This window comes from Colossoma macropomum, unplaced genomic scaffold (assembly GCF_904425465.1).
Source record: "Colossoma macropomum unplaced genomic scaffold, Colossoma_macropomum, whole genome shotgun sequence".
Lineage (NCBI taxonomy): Eukaryota > Metazoa > Chordata > Actinopteri > Characiformes > Serrasalmidae > Colossoma > Colossoma macropomum.
Genome location: NW_023496024.1, coordinates 533171 through 554892, shown reverse-complemented (window position 1 = coordinate 554892; position 21722 = coordinate 533171). Strand labels below are relative to the sequence as shown.

General features: G+C 39.3%; 1 protein-coding gene across 1 annotated transcript; it reads left to right on the top strand.

Annotated features, from left to right (window-relative positions):
- The first annotated feature begins 382 nt into the window (after positions 1–382).
- sp6 (Sp6 transcription factor) lies at positions 383–21238 on the top strand. Its single transcript, XM_036564664.1, has 2 exons — positions 383–577; positions 19984–21238. The coding sequence occupies exon 2, from the start codon at positions 20116–20118 to the stop codon at positions 21025–21027; it is 912 nt and encodes a 303-aa protein (XP_036420557.1). The 5' UTR covers positions 383–577; positions 19984–20115; the 3' UTR covers positions 21028–21238.
- The last annotated feature ends 484 nt before the right edge of the window (positions 21239–21722 follow it).

Genomic DNA, 21722 nt, shown 5'->3' with positions numbered 1-21722 from the left:
GTTTGTTGATTACTGTATGCTGGTGGGAGTCTTTATGTGGTTGCTATTGATTATTATCTGTTTGTTATTGATTACTATCTGCTGGTGGGAGAGTTTATGTTAAGTGTTTATCTGGTTGTTTTTTATTATAATCTGATTGTTATTGATTATTTTCTGAATGGTATTGACTATTATTTGGTTGTAATTCATTATTAACTGGCTGTTATTGATTATTATTTGGTTGTTATTGATTATTATCTAGTTTTTATTGATCACTGTGCACTGTGGGAGTGTTTATCTGGTTGATGTTAATTATTTACTCGTTGTTATTGATTATTACGTGGTTGTTATTGATTATTAACTGGGTGCTATTGATTGAGCATGTGCTCGTGGGAGTGGTATATGTGTATATGTGTGCACTCTGTGGTGCTGAGATCTTCTGAAGTCTCACTCGGTGGTGCTCCAGGAAAGGTGTGGCTGCTGAGTAAAGCCTGCTGTCATAAACTCACACACTGCAGAACGACGGACGCAGAGAGAGACCGACTGCTCACACACACTCTCACACACTTTCAGAGAGGAGCTGCAGAGCTGAACTCAGGTAAAACACCTCTAAACTTCATTATTACACTCTTACACTGTTAATGCAGATCAGAAGAAAAGCAGGTCTAAGTGAGAGAGTGTAAGAGAGAGTGTGTGTGTGTGTGTGTGTGTGTGTGTGGTGTGTGTGTGTGTGTGTGTGTGTGTACACATGCCTAAAGACACTGTCAGATCTACTGAATGAACAAAGAATTCTCTACTCCTTAAACCTGAATGAAGCTCAATAAGTACCTATATAATGCTGTATGACTGCACTGAACTCGTCTACACAGTCCTCACGTTCTGTATGGAGTCCTTTACATGTAAAGTAGTATTTCAGGGTTTCAGGAGAAGGAAGAAACATTCTTAACCTTTAATGAAAGCTCAAGAAGCAAAAGTTTAACTTTAAGTAATTTTGAAATGTACACACAATGTAAAGAGCAGCTAGAATTTCCATATGGTGTGAAACCAATTTTACAAATGTTTTCATTCTGATTAATTAAAATATTTAACATGGAGCAGCGGGAATGAAAAGTTTTGTTCTGATACCAACTCTAGTTTTCTATATTTGCACTTTTATTTCTATATACACATTTTTATTTCTCTATTATCTATCAACCTATCTAATCAATTTACAGATACTAAAGAAACAAAAATATGTATAAAGAAATAAATACATGTATAATTTTAGACAGCTGCTATGTCTTTATTCCGATTGCTTTTTAATTCATTATTTACTTTATATTTTGTGGTATTTTCCCGATCAAGATTAGCTATCATTCCTGATTTTCAATTTTCATAACAAATAATCATTTTTTGCTGGGCTCTGCGTGTCTCATTGCTAGTTTGCTGGCTGTACTGGTCTGTACTGGTCCGCTGTGCTTCAGCCAAATCTTCTACTTTCCTTGAAGTTGAGGCCATGCTTGGTGAATTCTTATGATCTAATGTCTGCCGGATAAAACTGGTCTGAACCGAGAGCATGATGAGTGTGTTAAAGCTGCCACTGTCGCCCTCAGCTTACTCATTACACCTCTGAGCTTCTGGACCTCTGTACGTAGAGCTGCTTAGGAGATCTGCTAGAGAACGTCCTGAGGAACCTGAACCCATCCTGCAGTAAAACTGAAATAATGACTGCAATAGAAGTTAAAGTAACCTCCAACCCCCCAATAAATAAATAAATAACAGCTTGAAAAAACATACAACATAACTTATAGAACTGCAATAGAACCTCTTAGCACATTCAGCCTCTATTAGCATAGAAACTACGAGGCTGACGGCTTCTTATCTGAATTTTCTGTTCCACCTTTAAAGGGGCAGCTGTAACGTTCTGGAGCTTTCGAATATACGAATAGGAAGCTGGATAAAACATAACTATTTTTTTGGTTTAAATTAAAAGCTCCAAAGTGAGATATGTGAGCAAGAATAAAGCAGTCCAACACAAAAGAATGAAAAGAAACTCAGGAACTAAGAAACTGGATTAGGAACTAAATGTAAAAGAGCAAAAAATGGAACTGAGTCATTCTATTTGCTAGTAGAGTTAAAAGTATCAGTGTTTGAAAATGTACAAATCCATCAATGCGCTAGATCAGTACTGAAGTGTATGTAAATGATTAACGGACCTCACTGAAAAGATTAAGATAAGTAAATGAACCTGGTCTCGTGTGCATTAAGGGATATAGTCACACTCTAAAAGAAATTTATTTTAAGTTAAAGTTAACAATCGGACCGCACTGAAATTAAGTTTCCTGGACCTCTAATAGTAGCCAGTTATAAAATAACCATAATAATAATAATAATAATAATAATAATAATAATAATAATAATATTAGCCAGATTAGTTTAGTTTTTAAAACAACTAATCATTTTTAGGAGTCCATTTGGTAAATTTCTATTTTGGAAAATCATCTATATGTGAGTCAACTGATTAATAACTACTAAAGTACAATAGTGTTTTATTATGACTATGAATTGTTCAATAATGATTATGAAATACTCAATATCCACTATGAGTTATACTGTATTTATTATGAATTATTCAGTATCCACTATAAATTACGCTGTATCTATGTAAGTGGGTGTATGCATCTTAAAATGTTAAACTGTGTGATTAATTATATTTAATACTGATATTTAGTGCAGATGTGGTGCATTTTTGCAACGTTCTATATATTTTTCAGCTTGTGTAGATCAGACAGGATCAGTTTGCTTACATTAGGCAGGAATAGGGATTAGGGTTAGGGAATAATCATAGGGCAGGGAGATGAGTGTGTGTGGACGGTACGTAACCTGATCTTCAGGACTTCATCAGCACTGTGTACTACAGCGCACTATTAAAGTGTTTATGTGTGGTCACAGTGTTTACACTGGCTATGTTTACATTCACACTAATAATACATTAATTATCCGGCTAATAGATCAGAATAAAAACATCTAAATCTGTGTAGAGTAACAGCTTAATCTGAAAGAAATTTCTGTCCCATTGAAAGACATAAACATAAAAATAATGACCATGGGAACCGCTGAATGTGATCACTGTCGCTATCAGAATCTCAGAGCATGTGCGCCGACATCACAATGAGGAAGATTCTTGCTGTTATTGTAACAGCTGGCACTAAGTGCTGCTTCCTGCATTGTTTGGATTAATGTGCATGTGCAGCAACACCAGTACAAGAAATATTATTCTAATATCTGTTTTATGGTCTTCGCCATGATGTTTCCATTCACTATTGGTATTGATTGTTTCATAAAATGAGCTTGAGCAAGAGTTTCAGGAGCTGCAGGATAATTTGTACATCACAAGTCTGAAATTAATTCTGATGTAAGTTTCAAATGATTGAAGTTGATGCACCACTGACTGACTGCAATCTTTACAATCTATGATAAATTACTGGCAAATGTACATCTTACCATCTATCAGACACAACAGACCGACTGTACATCTTACCATCTATCACACACCACTGACCGACTGTACACCTTACCATCTATCACACACCACTGACAAACTGTACACCTTACCATCTATCACACACCACTGACCGACTGTACATCTTACCATCTATCACACACAACAGACCGACTGTACATCTTACCATCTATCAGACACAACAGACCGACTGTACATCTTACCATCTATCACACACAACAGACCGACTGTACATCTTACCATCTATAACACACAACTGATAAACTGTACACCTTACCATCTATCACACACCACTGACCGACTGTACATCTTACCATCTATCACACACCACTGACCGACTGTACATCTTACCATCTATCACACACCACTGACCGACTGTACACCTTACCATCTATCACACACCACTGACCGACTGTACATCTTACCATCTATCACACACCACTGACCGACTGTACATCTTACCACTATACACACACTGAAACTGTACACTTACACTACACACCACTGACCGACTGTACATCTTACCATCTATCACACACCACTGACCGACTGTACATCTTACCATCTATAACACACAACTGATAAACTGTACACCTTACCATCTATCACACACCACTGACCGACTGTACATCTTACCATCTATCACACACCACTGACCGACTGTACATCTTACCATCTATACACACACTGAAAACTGTACACCTTACCATCTATCACACACCACTGACCGACTGTACATCTTACCATCTATCACACACCACTGACCGACTGTACATCTTACCATCTATCACACACCACTGACCGACTGTACATCTTACCATCTATTACACACCACTGACCGACTGTACATCTTACCATCTATCACACACCACTGACCGACTGTACACCTTACCATCTATCACACACCACTGACCGACTGTACATCTTACCATCTATCACACACCACTGACCGACTGTACACCTTACCATCTATCACACACCACTGACCGACTGTACACCTTACCATCTATCACACACCACTGACCGACTGTACACGACTGTACATCTTACCATCTATCACACACCACAGACCGACTGTACATCTTACCATCTATCACACACCACTGACCGACTGTACATCTTACCATCTATCACACACCACTGACCGACTGTACATCTTACCATCTATCACACACCACAGACCGACTGTACATCTTACCATCTATCACACACCACTGACCGACTGTACACCTTACCATCTATCACACACCACTGACCGACTGTACACCTTACCATCTATCACACACCACTGACCGACTGTACACCTTACCATCTATCACACACCACTGACTGACAGTACACCTTACCATCTATCACACACCACAGACCAACTGTACACCTTACCATCTATCACACACCACTGACCGACTGTACACCTTACCATCTATCATACACCACAGACCGACTGTACACCTTACCATCTATCACACACCACAGACCGACTGTACATCTTACCATCTATCACACACCACTGACCGACTGTACACCTTACCATCTATCACACACCACAGACCGACTGTACATCTTACCATCTATCACGCACCACAGACCGACTGTACACGACTGTACATCTTACCATCTATCACACACCACAGACCAACTGTACATCTTACCATCTATCACACACCACTGACTGACTGTACATCTTACCATCTATCACAAACCACAGACCGACTGTACACCTTACCATCTATCACACACCACAGACCGACTGTACATCTTACCATACTCTACACTTTACCATCTATCAGACATCAAAGGCCTAACTGTACACCTTATCTATCAGACACCACTGACCAACTGTACACTTTATCCATCAGACGCTTCTCACCAACTGTACACCTTACCATCTACTGTACACTTCACCATCTATCAGACACCAAAGACTGACTTTAGACCTTATCTATCAGATGTTACTGACCAACTGTACACCTTACCATCTATCAGACACCACTGACCAATTGTACACTTTATTATCTATCAGACACCACTGACCGACTGTACACCTCACCATCTATCACGCACCACAGACCGACTGTACACGACTGTACACGACTGTACATCTTACCATCTATCACACACTACTGAAAGACTATATACTTTACCATCTATCAAGTACTACGGACCGACTGTACACCTCACCATCTATCAGACACTACTGAAAGACTATATACTTTACCATCTATCAGACACTACTGACCGACTGTACACCTTATCATCTATCAGACACTACTCACCAACTTCACACTTTACTATTCATCAGACACCACTGACCAACTGTACACCTTACCTTTTATCAGACACCGACTGTACACCTTACCATCTATCAGACACCACTGACCAACTGTACACCTTACCTTCTATCAGACACCACTGACCAACTGTACACCTTACCTTCTATCCCACACTGACTATACACCTTACCATCTATCAGACACTACTGACCAACTTCACACCTTACCATCTATCAGACACCACTGACCAACTGTACACCAACTTATTCATCATCTATCAGATGTTACTCACTGAGTATATGTGTTGAAGTACAGTACATCAGACACCGTTGACCCACCATTTTGATCACCTACTAAGTACTAAGTGTTTAGTTGTTATTGTGATATTAGTTTTTGATTGATCTTTGCATCATAAGGAATGGAATGGAATTGAACACAATAGAATGGAATGTATTTCCATGGAATGAATTGAATAAAAAGGAACGAAATTGAAAGGAATGGAAATTAATGGAAAAGAATGATGAATAATCTGCTGGAATTGAAAAGGAAGAACTGAATGGTCTGGAACAGAATAAAATAAAAAGAAATGGAATTTAACTCAATGAAAGAAAACAATGGAAATTAGTGACACTGAACAGACTGGAGTGAAATGAAACAAGAAATAAATAGAATGAAATTGTATTAAATGGATTAAAATGGAATCAATCTGAATTAAAGGTAAAGTAACTGAATGGAATGGAAAAGGATGAATCTGAAAGTTGGGATGCTTTGCAAAATGTGAAAAGCAACACAGTAAAATTATATGCAAAACATTTTAACTTTATATTTAATTGAAAATAGTAAAAAGACAACATATTAAATGTTGAAACTGAGAAATTGCTGTTTTAAAAATATATGCCAATTTTTTTATTTGATGCCAGCAATACATTATAAAATAGTTGGGACAGGGGCAACAAAAGACTGGTAAAGTTAAGTTAAAACACACAACTAATTAGGTTAATTGGCAACAGGTCAGTAACATGACTGGGTATAAAAAGAGCTTCCCAGAGGGACTGAATCTTTCAGAAGTGCAACTAGTTCAAGAATAACATTTCTCAATGTAAAATAGCAAAGAACTTGGGGATTTCATCATCTACGGTACATAATATCACAAAGATTCAGAGAATCCAGAGAAATCTCTGTATGTGAGGGACAAGGCCAAAAACCAGTATTTGCTGGCCGTGATCTTTGGGCCCTCAGACAGCACTGCATTAAAAACAGACATGATTCTGTAGTGGAAATCACTGCATGGGCTCAGAAACACTTTTGAAAACCACTGTCTGTGAAAACAGTTCATCACTGCATCCACAAATGCAAGTTAAAACTCTAAAATGCAAAGAAGAAATCATATATAAACAGGATCCAGGACTGAGGGGAAGTGGAAGAGTGTCCTGTGATCCAAAGAATCAAAATTTGAAATTCTTTTTGAAAATCATGGATACTGCATCCTCCAGGCTAAAGAGGAGAGGGACCGTCCCACTCATTATCAGTGCACAGTTCAAAAGTGACCATCCGTGTTGGTCTCAGTGGGTGACGGGGGATGCATGAACATGGCATGGGTGACTTGCACATTTGTGAAGGCACCATTAATGCTGAATGATATATAGAGGTTTTGAAGTAACACATGCTGCCATCCAGACGACGTCTTTTTTCAGGAAAGGACTTGATTATTTCAGCAAGACAATGTCAAACCACATTCTGCATGTATTACAGCAGCATAGCTCCGTATTAAAAGAGTCTGGGTGCTAAACTGACCTGCCTACAGTCCAGACCTGTCACCACTGAAAACATTTAGCACATTATCAAAACAAAAATAGACCTGTTGAGCAGCTGAAATCCTGTATCAAGCAAGAATGGAAACATTTCACTTTCAAAACTACAGCAGTGTCTCCTCAGTTCCCAAACACTTACAGAATGTTGTTAAAAGAGGAGGTGATGAAACACAGTGGTAAACAGGCCCCCCTCCCAACTTTTTTGAAATGTGTTGCTGGCATTAAATTCAAAATGGGCATATATTTTTCAAAAAACAATAAAAAATTCTCAGTTTGAAATTCGATATGTTGTCTTTGTAGTATTTCCAACTAATTGTAGAGTTTGAATGATTTACACATCATTGCATTCTGTTTTAGTTTACATTTTACACAGCATCCCAACGTTTTTTGGAAACGGGGTTGTAAGTTAAAGCGAAGTGAACAGAGCTGAACTGAACTGCATGGAAATCAATGAACTTCAGTGGAAAGGGACAGAATTAAAAGGTTTGGAATGGACTGAATGAACTGAATAAAATGGAAAGGAATGGAATGTTCTTTAGGCACATTTCAGCATAAGTATTTACAGACTCTTCTGTCCGTGTTATAAGGGTTGATTGTCATAGATAAACTGATAAAGTCTACAAAATATGTATTCAGAAAAACAAAATAAAATACTTCTACATGCAGCATAAGGCAGTATAAATCCTACTGAATAATTAATGTTAATAAATGAAAACAAATAAGTAAAAGAAAAAAATACAGTAGTCACAGTCAATTACAGATATTATAATACAAATGCACAGAGAAACGTGGGTGCAGTGGTCAGCGTGTTATAAATGTGCTATTAGAAGTTCGGTCGTACTCAGACACACAGACGGGCCCCACTCAGTCTCCACTCTGTGTTTACAGCTCTTACTGAGTCTACACACATAAATCGCTCAGTCTGAGCTCTCTCTCTCTCTCTCTCTCTCTCTCTCTCTCTGTGTGTGTGTGTGTGTGTGTGTGTGTGTGCGTGTGTGTGTGTGTGTGTGTGTGTGTGTGGAGAGGATCTGCTGTGCTGTTCTGGTTTAAACAGATTAACTCTGACTGCTTTTCTGCTGAGATTCAGCTCTAATTCCCAGACTATTAAACGACCACACAGAGATACAGACAGACAGACACACAGACGCACAGAGATAGACAGACACAGAGACACAGACACACAGACAGAAAGATGCACAGAGATAGACAGACATAGAGAGATAGAGACAGACAGACATACAGATGCACAGAGATTTAGAGATACAGACGCAGAGATTCAGAGATTTAGACACAGAGATTCAGAGATTTAGACACAGAGATTCAGAGATACAGACACACAGAGATTTAGAGATACAGACGCAGAGATTCAGAGATTCAGACACACAGAGATTTAGAGATACAGACACACAGAGATTCAGAGATACAGACACACAGAGATTTAGAGATACAGACACACAGAGATTCAGAGATACAGACACAGAGATTTAGAGATACAGACACACAGAGATACAGACATAGAGATTTAGAGATAAAGACAGAGATACAGACAGAGATTCAGAGATTCAGACACACAGAGATTCAGAGACACAGACACACAGAGATACAGACATAGAGATTTAGAGATAAAGACAGAGATACAGACAGAGATTCAGAGATTCAGACACACAGAGATTCAGAGACACAGACACACAGAGATACAGACATAGAGATTTAGAGATAAAGACAGAGATACAGACAGAGATTCAGAGATTCAGACACACAGAGATTCAGAGACACAGACACACAGAGATACAGACATAGAGATTTAGAGATAAAGACAGAGATACAGACACACAGAGATTCAGAGATACAGACACAGAAATTCAGAGATACAGACACACAGATATTCAGAGATTCAGGCACATAGAGATTGAGAAATACAAACACTGAGATTGAGAGATACAGATACAGAAATACAGACACACAGAGATTCAGAGATACAGACACAGAGTTTCAGAGATACAGATAGACAGATATTCAGAGATACAGACACACGGAGATACAGACACAGAGAGACAGACATAGAGATTTAGAGATAAAGACAGAGATACAGACACAGATATTCACACATACAGACACAGAGACTCAGAGATACAGACACAGATATTCACACATACAGACACACACAGATACAGAGATAAAGACATGGAGAAATTTATGGATACACACACACACACTGAGATTCAGAGACACAGACAAAGAGATTCAGAGATACAGACAGAGATTTAGAGATACAGACAGAGATTTAGAGATGAAGACAGAGATAGTGACACACACAGATTCAGAAATACAGACACACAAAAAATCAGAGATACAGTCACACTGAGATTGAGAGATACAGACACAGAGATTCAGAGATACAGACACAGATTCAGAGATACAGACACACTGAGATTCAGAGATACAGACACACTGAGATTCAGAGATACAGACACACAGAGATTCAGATTCAGAGATACAAGCACACTGAAATACAGACACAGAGATACAGACACACGGATTCAGAGATACAGACACAGAGATTTAGAGATAAAGACACAGAGATTCAGTAAATACAGACACAGAGATTTAGAGATAGACACAGAGATTCAGTAAATACAAACACAAAGAGATTTAGAGATACAGACACATTTAGATTTAAAGATACAGACACCCTGATATTCAGAGACACAGACAGAGATTTAGAGACATACACAGACATACAGACAGACAGATAGCAAGAAACAGACAAGATATATGAACAGTCACAGACTGTTCTGTCAGACCGTCCGCATCCTCGTGGGATTTTTTAGTGAGCTAAGTTTTTTAGTGAGCTAATCCTGTGTGCACATCACCATGTTTTGTCTGTTCTAGATTAAACATGATCTTTTGATGCTGGTAAAGTCATTCCATATATTTTATCTAAAGCTAGTAACAGACATTAGCATATGTTTGAGCTTGTATGTATGGTTGGACACAAACTTTCAGAAGTTCTTCCCATAGACTTTCACTGACTTTAACACATTTTAAATGTCTTTTTCTTTACAATATACCACAGGATTTAATGAGAACAACATCCAATCTTTCAATATATATAGTGCACCTTTCTTATAAAAAGTCTTTTTAAGTTGTTACACTAATGCTAATTTTCACTAGCATCTTGATGGAAGTCACTGAGCTAACTGAGGTGCACTTTCGCTTCACTAGATTTAGAATTATATTTGGCAGATCTACATAAACAAGGACATGTAGCATATTCTTTACTTCGTCTTGCAGTTTTGTTAATGAATTCTTCAGAAAATATTTCAACTTAAAGCCTTACTCTCAATGATACTGCAGTGTTAGCCTGTTAGCTGTCTGAGCTGCACTTTTACACAGAATCTGTTTCAGATATGTTACTGCATTAACGTGGAGTTTGTGTCTGCAAAAACGTACAATCCTGTGTTGACTTTATGCTCCTTCCGAAATCTATTTAAAAATGTAAAATAATTTTTCAAAATTTATTTAAAGAAACACCTCAGCAATGCGGTCTGTTTGAGCATATACACTTTTCGAGAATATTCTTTTAGGGAAGATTATATAATTTTATAATTTATGGGGGATATTCAAACATATTTTATACATTTTTGGGAATACATTGACACTTTCGCCATAGACAAACATCTCATGTGTCCATATACGACCTGTCCAAGGTGTTTCCTGTCTTTCACTCAATGACTGCTAGGATAGGCTCCAGCTCCCCCCACCACCCAGGAGAATAAGCAGCTTAGAAAATGTGTGTGTATATATATACGTTGAGGCACATATTCACTGTCAGTGACATATCTTGAAGTTCCACAAAAATGGTCTGAAATCCAATTGGTTGGTTCCTCTGTCACTTAGTAATTATGTTGGCAGTTCATCTGACATGAGAAGACCTTCACAGTCCTGAAGTCCTAACTTATGGGTGAGCAGCTCAGCTTTATCTACCTACATACCACAGAGAGAACAATTCCGATTGGATGATTTTCCATCAAGATTTTAATCTTAAAACTTGATATTGAAATTTGAGTGTTACTACAATATTTACAGAGATTAAATACAACAAAAATGTTCTGTTGAATAAAAATGAACAGATATATATTTTTTTAGTTCCCAGAAATCATTAGACCTTCTTAGAAGATCTAGAACACCCTGAGGGTTCCACACTGGCTGTATATATCTGTGTGTGTGATTTATAAAGCAAACAGGTTTAACTGTCTGCCAGAACTCATCTTAACACAGACATACAAATGAAGGCTGGCACCACGCCAACACCTCCCACAACACACACACACACACACACACACACACACACACACACACACAAACACCTGGTGGGCGGGGCCACAGCTGTCATCAGCTCTTCACAGCTGCGAGCCGACCTCTTCCGCCTACCTGCGCTACAACCTATAAACACCGATACACACACATGCTGGTTTCACTGTACTTGTGAGGACTCTCATTGACTTCCACTGCCAAGTTAAACTAAACTTAGCTTCAGTAACCAAACAGCAGTTTTTCCAAAAAAACAAAATTTGTGTTTAAAAACAGGCACATTTTTAAGTGAGGTCCTCACTTGTACCAAACCTTCATCTTGTCCTATCATTGTGAGGACCTCACAAAGGTAGTAAGACAAATACACACTCACACACACACTGTAAGCATTCCTCTCTCTCTCTCTCTCTTTCATTCTCTCGTTTTCTCGGTCGGCCGGTGGGAAGTACCTGGCAGTTTGTGTGCATGTGTTTCGTGTTCAGACTCGTTTTTATGTCTCTCATCACTTTATGTTTTTTCTGGGGGGGGGGCAGGAAGGGGAGGGGGGTGAGAACCACCATCGCCATGGGAACAAGTTTTGAGTGGGACAGTCAGCAAATGTGTGTGTGTGTGTCTGTTTATGTGTTTGTCTGTTTGTGTGGATATTGGGGTCAATTCCTGCTCCGCCCACCAGGGGGCGACAAAGCCAACATCACAGACCTCTGAGGTCAAGCATGATGTTTCTCTCTTTAAAAATGTGATAAACAAGGCAGTTTATCCTCTAAATCTGAATTACAAAGTCAGTAAAGAGCCAAAATATAAATATTGCTACATTCATGCCACAAACACATTAGAGGTGAAATAAAAAATAAATAAATAAATGGACTTGATGCATGCTAAGTTCATTTGAGTAGTGGAAGTAACACAAATTTGCAAAGTTTAACAATAAACAAGACCACAAAACATACTGTAGACCACTTTAAAGAATTTTCTTTTTTTTATCATGATAAACATTGTTGGTGGGAGCTTTAGACATACAAGAAATATTAGTTAGGTTATGACTAATATGCCTCTGTTAGAGAAATAAAAAGTTTCCTTTATGCATCAGTTGCTTTTTCTGTTAAAAATATATTACAGCATTTTGAAATTAAGCTCTTTAACTACACTTTATGGACAAAAGTATTGAGACACACCTTTTAAATCAAATCAAATCATGTTTATTGTCATATCACATTTACACAGGTGCGAAGGTGAGTGAAAATCTAAGATGCATAGCCCCCTTGTAGTATTTAAAAATATAAGGAACATATATATACAGTGACTCTAAATATATACACATATACACTAGAATTGCACTTTTCCAATGTACAGTTGTACTGTAATAAGTTATGAAATAAAACTATATGTACAGTTGTACACATTTCCATATGTGCAGTGAGTCTGAGGTATATAATAAATGAGATGCAGGTACACAGGGGTTAGAACACTGATATAGAAATCTTCCAGATTATACAAGATATGGATAGAAGATGTACAACATGTCAGTCTTTATGTGTAAGTATAGATTTGCTGGATTGAAGGTGCAGTAAGATCAGAGTGAGTCTGTTGAGGTGTGGATGAGGTGTAGATTGTCCTTGGAGATCATGATGATGATGATTCAGAGGTGCAGTGACAGGCCTATAGACCGATACACCAGGGTGAGTTTGGGTGAGTTTGGTGTGGAAGAACTTGACTGGCCCTCACAGAGCCCTGACCTCAACCCCATCCAACACCTTTGGGATGAACTAGAACGGAGATTGTGAGCCAGACCCTCTCGTCCAACATCAGTGTCTGACCTCACAAATGCTCTTCTGGATGAATGGACAAAAATTCCCACAGACTCTCCAACATTTTGTAGGAAGTTTCATAGAAGAGAGGAAGCTGTTAGAACTGCAAAGGGGGACCAACTCCATATTAATGCCTATGGATTTAGAATGAGATTCATAAAACCTGCTATAGGAGTAATATGTAGGTGTCCCAACACTTTTGGCAACATTTACCCAAAAAATAAATGTTTTTTAGCAGTTGATGAACTCCCATTTTAGTTGTCAATTTACATACATTTTCATCCCTTTTCTTTTTTACCAAGAAATATTTATTTCTATCACCCTGGTGAAGAATAATAAAATATGGTTGATGTTTTATCAAATTAACGATGTTTTAATCCAATACCAGTGAGTAGGAAACTAGGGGACTAAAGTCCTCCAGGACTGGAGCTCTATGCTGTTCCTGCACTGTAATTCACTGTTATAATAATACCAATTATAGTGCTGCTACTGTACTATCAATCATAATTACACCACATGGAATGCCTACATGGTCTATGTCTGATATTACAGCTAATAACATTTTTGACTGCTGACTGATTATGTTGACCTAATCGAGTTTTAGTTTTATTGAAGGTTTAGATTTTAATGTGTCCTGCACATACACAATCTCATCACTGAGGAGTCAAGGACAACATTTGGCTTTAATATTTCCTATATTAAATCGTCCTTTGCTTCATGTTGCTATCAATACATATAACAACTAGACCAGCTAAATAAAATGAATAAGCAGGATTTTCATAGCAGAAAATCTGGAAGACCTGAGTGCCCTTATAAAGAAGGGCCTTAAATTCCTAGGCTTATTAGGCTTACTATTCAGTAATTACAGGGACTTTAAAGGGAACTGGTTGAGTGGGCTCTGGCCAGAGGTTAAAGAACAGAGAGAAAAGATGGAACTTCAGCTCAGTATGAAGTAGATTTTGGTTATGACAATGCTGCTATATTTACCTTTGATGGAGATGATGTGGAAATGGTGGACAGCTTCTGCCCATTCAGATCAATTATTGACAACAGAGCATCCTTCAAGAAATGCAACACAGATCAGCTCTCAGCAGAACATTTACATTGTACATTTACATTTACAGCATTTAGCAAACGCTCTTATCTAGAGCGACTGTCTATCTAGAGAAAGTATCTTTGCTAGTTACCAATAGGTTAGAGAGAAAGCCAGTCCTGAGCTCAGATACTGCTAGAAACAAAGTCCATGTTGATACCCAGAGAAAAAGGAACAGAGTTAAACACAGCGAAGTGCAGTTCAATACGATACAATACAATACATTTTAATAAGTGCAGAACAATATATTACAATAAATACTAAACCCAGTGATCATTTAAGTGCTGTATAAAGACGGTCTTCAGTCTGTGTTTGAAGACCGTGAGAGACTCTGCTGTTCGGACAGCCAGTGGGAGTTCGTTCCACCACCTGGGCTCCAGCACAGAGAAAAGTCTTGATGCTCATCTTACACGTGTCTTGAAGGATGGCGGGTCAAGCCGAGATGTACTTGAAGCTCAAAGGGCTTGAGGTACAGTTCGAGTTTTGACCATTGCCATCAGGGAGGGAGGGGCTGTTCCGTTTTTGGCTTTGTAGGCATCAGGGTTTAAAATCTGATGCATGCAGCTACAGGAAGCCAGTGAAGGGAGCACAGCAGTGGAGTGACTGAACTTAGGAAGATTGAAGATGAGCTGTGCTGCATTCTGGAAGACGAACCAAAAGTGAGTTGCAGTAGTCAAGCCTTGAGATGACAAGAGACTAAACTAAGACCTGGGTGGCCTCTTGAGTGAGGAAGGGTCAGATTCTCCAGATGTTGTACAGAAGAAACCTGCATGACCGAGTCAGGTTTGTGATATGAGCTGAGAACGATAACTGACCATCCAGAATCACACCAAGACTTCTTGGATGAAGGAGTTTGAGAAGATGTTCAAATGCAATAATTTATCCCCACAAACAAAGATAAGAATTGTCCAAGCTGTGGTCTTCTCTGTGGTTCTTTATGGATGTGAAAGCTGGGCAATAAACAAGCAAGACAAGAAAAATATAGATGCCTTTAAACTCTGGCGTTGGTGAAGGCTTTAAAGAAAACCTTGGATGGCAAAGAAAACAAGTATGATTGAGCTTTAAAAGCCAACCGGTTCAATTTTAGTTCATTTTATCCCGATGGTCCCTCAACAACAGTCCCACAGCCCAGCTGTGATTTTATACATTCTTCAGACTTCTCTGGAGTTGACACGTCACAACAATTATAGACTCTACAGACCTCTAATGTTCCCCCATCCAAAACATTCCCACCACACCTCTTTTGACGTAAATATTTCCTTACAATATTTACACACAATAACTATAATATGTTTACATGCCTTGCTTTTTGCACTTTTGAAGAGCGGAGGTAATCTGTAATTAAGTATTAATTATCAAGAATATACCCAACAGCGGTTTGGCATGAGTGGTAAAGCACAGTGCCTGACACTTGTATGGCGTAAACACAACAGCAAAGTGAATGAAGAATGTTACGAGGGTTCTCTGCATGCTTCTAATGATTTACTGCTCACAGCAAGTGGAAAAGCAACGCTCTCCAAGCTTAAAATCACACTGTCACTTCCAATGTGGAAGGTTTTCTGCTTGCATTTTTTGCTGGTTGGGCAAAAAATAAAACAAAACATTTATCATTTACTGTTCTTTATCAATATTTGAAAAAGTGCTTAGGGTTATTTGTGAACAGCTTTTTTAAATTAATTAACCCTCTTAGTTCAATGACGTAGGTGAGCTTCAAAATTCATTAGAATTAAATCAGACAACAGTCTCAAAATAGAAATAATATAAGCACCAAACCAGGTCCTATCCATTCTACTTGTGCAGAGTGGAGGACAGTTTTGAAGGTTAAGTTAACCCTTTTAGGTCGATGGTGTTGTATATGACATCAAAGCACTTCGTACATAAAAGAATAACTATCTCAGGAACGCTGCAAACTAGAGACTTACTTTCATTTTTTCCTAGAAAGGTAGTGTTGTGCTGTTCCAGTGGGTGCTCCAGTGTGTATGTACCCCTTTCAGAAGGTTTGGAATCCAGACTTGAACTGCACTGACTTTTTGTAAAATAAATCCATAATGACAAATCCAACACTGAATGTCTTCTTATTTGTCTGTTTCTCTGTGTTGAAAAGAGTCATTGTTGTTGTGAACATGGCTCTTAGTCATTCACTAATGCCTTGAGTTGAGTCTGTTAATCAATCAGAGGCTGTGTTTCTGACTTGTTGACCAATCAGAGACTGTTTTCCTGACTTGTCAATCAGTCAGAGGCTCTGTTCCTGACTTGTTGACCAATCAGAGGCTGTGCTTCTGACTCCAACCAATCAGAGGCTATGTTCCTGACTTTTCTACTAATCAGAGGCTGTGTTTCTGACTTGTTGACCAATCAGAGACTGTGTTCCTAACTTATCAATCAATCAGAGGCTGTGTTCCTTACTTTTCAAAAGAACAACGTCACCATTCTGGGCAAAATAAAAGTCTCTAGCATGCAGCATTCCTGAGATACGTATTCTTTTATGTACAGTGTCCTTTGATGTTGTATATGACATCACTGACCTGAGAGGGTTAACTTAACCTTCAAAACTGTCCTCCACTCTCTGCATTGGCAAAATGTGCAGAACATACCTTCAGTTTGATCTTGTATCAGTTTCATAATGACCTCTTAGTAGTTTAGTAGTGACCTCTGGTATAGAGCTGCTGTAGCTCTTTTCCATTTCTAACATCAGCATGATTGGTTCTGTCACTTCCTAATTATGTTAGTAGTTAATCTAACGTGTAAGGTCTTCAGTCCTGCTCCTGAAGACTTGACCAATGGAAGAGCTCAATTAGTTGTATCTACTTAGATACCGCAGAGAAAACAATCATGATTGGATAATTTTCTGTTGGGCATTTTGAAGAATTGAATCCTTTTATTTCCACCCTGAACTTAACAATAAAACGAGTAATTCTGTAAAACTTGCAGGTAAAAAAAGAAACACAAATCAATCAAAAATTAATTATATATTACTGGCATGCATTTTTCAGTTTTCAGAAATCATTAGACCCAGTAAGTTCCCTAGATATAAGATATAAGCACGTGGTCCGAGAGTTTCTTACAAATTAACAGAAGTCTGTGCCTTTTGCCTTGTACTGCCAGAGATTAATGATCATTATTCTCTTAGTATCTTGTTAAATTATTGATTTGGTTTGGACTTGTTGTACAGCAGTGAGCCAACACATTACTTTTTTAAATGTAGTTCATAAACTTAGATGCCAACATTGATTAGCATCACACTCAGTGATGGAGGAGGGTGTTAAGCTGTTAGCTGACAAACAAAATGAACAGTTCCTTTGATGTTATGTTAGAGGCAGTTTGAAAAGATCTGTTGGAGCTTCAAGTGTTTTGGCAGAAAGACGTGCCAGCCTTGGTAACATAGTGTGATAGAGGGAGAGCTAGGTAACAGGGGAACTGGACACAACTACACTGGAGGGAAAGAATTGGAAACATGTCCCATAGCAAGTATTGCAAACTTCACCATCTATCACTACTACTAGGAATTAGGAAAAACAACAGTGCAATTAAGCAAAAGAACCCGAGAGGGAAAACACAGCCTTCAGTGTTCTACTGCTTTAATAGAACCATTTTGAACAATACAGAAAAAAGTGCAGAAGCCCCAAAAATTGAATCAACAATGCGTAAATATAAGCTAATCCTTCCGCCACAAAAAGTAGTGCCCCTTTACCATTACAGAGCCATAAACTATGTGAATATCAGGTTGAGCCCAGCTTTTTTCGTGTTTCCAGGTGAAGCTGAATGTGGTTTTGTTCAGTCAGTCTGTAAAGCCTTTCACAGCCTGTCTTTGCTGAATTGTGTTCTGTGGGTTTCTGGCTGCTTCCAGATTGTTTTTTTGATCCAAAAAGCTCACTCAGGATCAAGGACAGATTCTGGATTTGATGTAGTCCTGTGGTCTTCTTCAAAATCTGACCAAACAGGCTGAAGGTCAAAGATTATCTCATAGAAGTTGTCTAATGTGTCCATTTCCTGTTTCTCTATGTGCTGAAGTAGAACCTTAGTAACATTTAGTTGCACCATAAAGAGAGAGCTGTTACTCAGTAAATGGTGCTCAGTGAAGTGATACAGTTATTGTGAATAAATTTGAGAACATTTCTTAAATGATCAGATTATATCATTAGACCTGACTTTTGTATCTGGCTTATTTTTCACATGAGCACTACATTACCAGGTTTATCTTTCATTTTGTTTTTTTAAAAAGTAGAAGAAATTGAGCTTTGATCCTTCACCTTTTCTGTCCTATTTAACGTCTCTAAAATGCAGTCTGCATCTGTTACTACAGCCAAGTGAAACTGAAACTACACTATGAACAAGAATCTTACCAGCATGAACCTAAATTTCTACTCATATTGGCACAAAATGTAACTTAATTCAAATAAGATTTTTCCTGATTTGATTAGATTTTTCTACTTTTGTGCAGTGTAGTGCAGAGCTCATCCTGCTAGGTTGCCTCTAGCATATCATATACTGCAGAAAATGATACAGGGTCAAAACATCTGAAATGTAGTCAAAATATCTAATTTTTCTGAATTTGAGATTCTTGTAAGAATATTATACGATCATTCAAAGTGTACTGTAAAGTGTGACCAAACATTGTACTTGTTTCAAATATTGTTTCTTCTTCTCTAAAATTTTCTGTCATTTGCATCATATTTTCACTAGATAGAATTGCATAAAACAAGTAAAAAACAATAGAAATAGATTGAATACTTTTATAATGATCTTACTACAATCTCAGAATGTGACATGTTACATATATCAACTAGACTAGAGATGTTTTCACTTGCTAAGATTTTCTGCAGTGTGGTGAACATACCAGGATAACTAGCAGAAGTCATAGCATTATCACAGAGTTTTATCGTTAACTTAAACAAATTAATGCATTACTGTGGACTGTGTAGAGTGACCATATGTCCTCTTTTTCCAGGACACATAATGTTTTTTTCCAGAACACGTCCTCTTTTTCCAGGAAACATCTAAAAAGGAGACCTAAAAAGTGTTCACTTTTGCTTTCATGTTGACAGTTCAGTTACAAACATCAGCATGCACACTTTCAAGTATCCCAGCCTTAAAGATTATAAGCTACCAGTAAATTACTAAAAAATGAACATTTTTACGAAGCACTGAAGTACATTTTTGTGTTGATTTTTGCATCTGAGCAATTTGTCTGTTTTTCTCTCCACAGGCTGTTCATTTCATTCAGTCTGAGCAATCCAGCCTTCCAGAGATGTGTTGAAAAACGCTGCTACTTCAAAAACACCAGCAAACGCACCGCTACACCCCAAACCACATACACGGTAGCGCTCACAGTCTCTGCATGGCCCACCCGTACGAGCCGTGGCTGAGGGCAGCACCCCCCGGAGGCCCAGAGGAAGTGGGCATGTCCGGATGGTGGGACCTGCATGGGGGAGCCGCAGGAGGATGGGTGGACCTGCAGGGGGCACCAGGTCTCGGGGGTGGGGGGATGGGTCAGGGGGGCTCAATGGGTCTGCAGCCATCCGTCAGCTCCTACAACCCAGAGGCCCAGATGTGCTGCCTGCCGCCATCCCCCCACCCGTCCCCACTGTACCCACCCGATGGCTTCAAAATGGAGCCACTCGCCCCGGACATGTTGCACCCACCTGGAGTCTCTGCGTCATTCTCCCTGGAGGAGCCACAAGAGGGTGCTGGTGGCTCTGGTTCAAGCCGGCCCAAACCCCCCCGGCGGTCCGGCAGCAGAGCTCCGGGTCAGACCGCCTGCCGCTGCCCAAACTGCCTCAGCGCCGAGTCGCTGGGAACGGCGTCTGCTGGCAATGATGACGACAAACGTAAGCACCTGCACAACTGCCACATCCCAGGCTGCGGGAAAGCCTATGTGAAGACATCCCACTTGAAAGCGCACCTGCGCTGGCACAGCGGTGATCGCCCCTTCGTTTGCAACTGGCTGTTCTGCGGGAAGCGCTTCACGCGCTCCGATGAGCTGCAGAGGCACCTGCAGACGCACACCGGGGCCAAGCGTTTCGGCTGCAGCGTGTGCCCGCGTGTCTTCATGCGCTCTGACCACCTGGCCAAGCACATGCGGGTGCACGAGTCGCCGTGCCAACCGGCCGAGGAGCAGGGAGGCGGGGACAACAATTCACCTGCATCCAGCATCGACGGGACGGTGGCCGGCGCAGGTGGAGCACCCGTGCTGCGTCTGAAGAGCGAGACTGATGCCGGTGGAGATGAGACTGTGGCGCACAGCAGCTAACTGAGCTCAGTTACATCTGCCGATGTTAATGTCGTACTGTTAGCATATGTTGAAAGATGACAACATGAAGTTTGCTGAACACCATCCTGACACTGATTAACTGGTGATGTTGGCTAGATAGCACCAGACATCACTGATGACTGCTACTTGTAGCACTGATAGCATCACTTGGTTAACTCTAGATATCATTGATTACCAATGTGGCTAAACCAGAAATCACTGATTAATACTTTGTTAGCATTACAAGATTAGCACTAGCTGTGAGAGTCCATTGCTATTATTAGCACTGTTAGCATCACCTGGTTAACATTAGATATCACTTACCATTGCTGCTATTAGCTCTGCTAGTATCCCCTGAGCAACACCAGGTATCACTGATTACTGTGTTGTTAGCATTATCCGATTAGCACTAGACATGACACTGCATTGCTGTTATTAGCAATGTTAGCATCAATTGGTGGAGGCTAGATATTGCTGATTAATGCTGCTGTTAGCATTGCTAGCATCACCTGATCAACACTAATATTACTGATTACTGCTGGTGTTCGGAATGTTAGCATTATCTGGTAACACCAACTATCACTGGCTGTTGTTTCTGTTACCATTACCTGATTGGCATTAGATATGACTGACTATTGCTACTATTAGCACTGTTAGCATTCACTAGTTAACATTAAATAACAGTGACTACCACT

Coding starts and splice junctions, on each gene's coding strand:
- sp6 (XM_036564664.1), top strand. CDS start 20,116: ATGGCCCACCCGTACGAGCCGTGGCTGAGGGCAGCACCCCCCGGAGGC.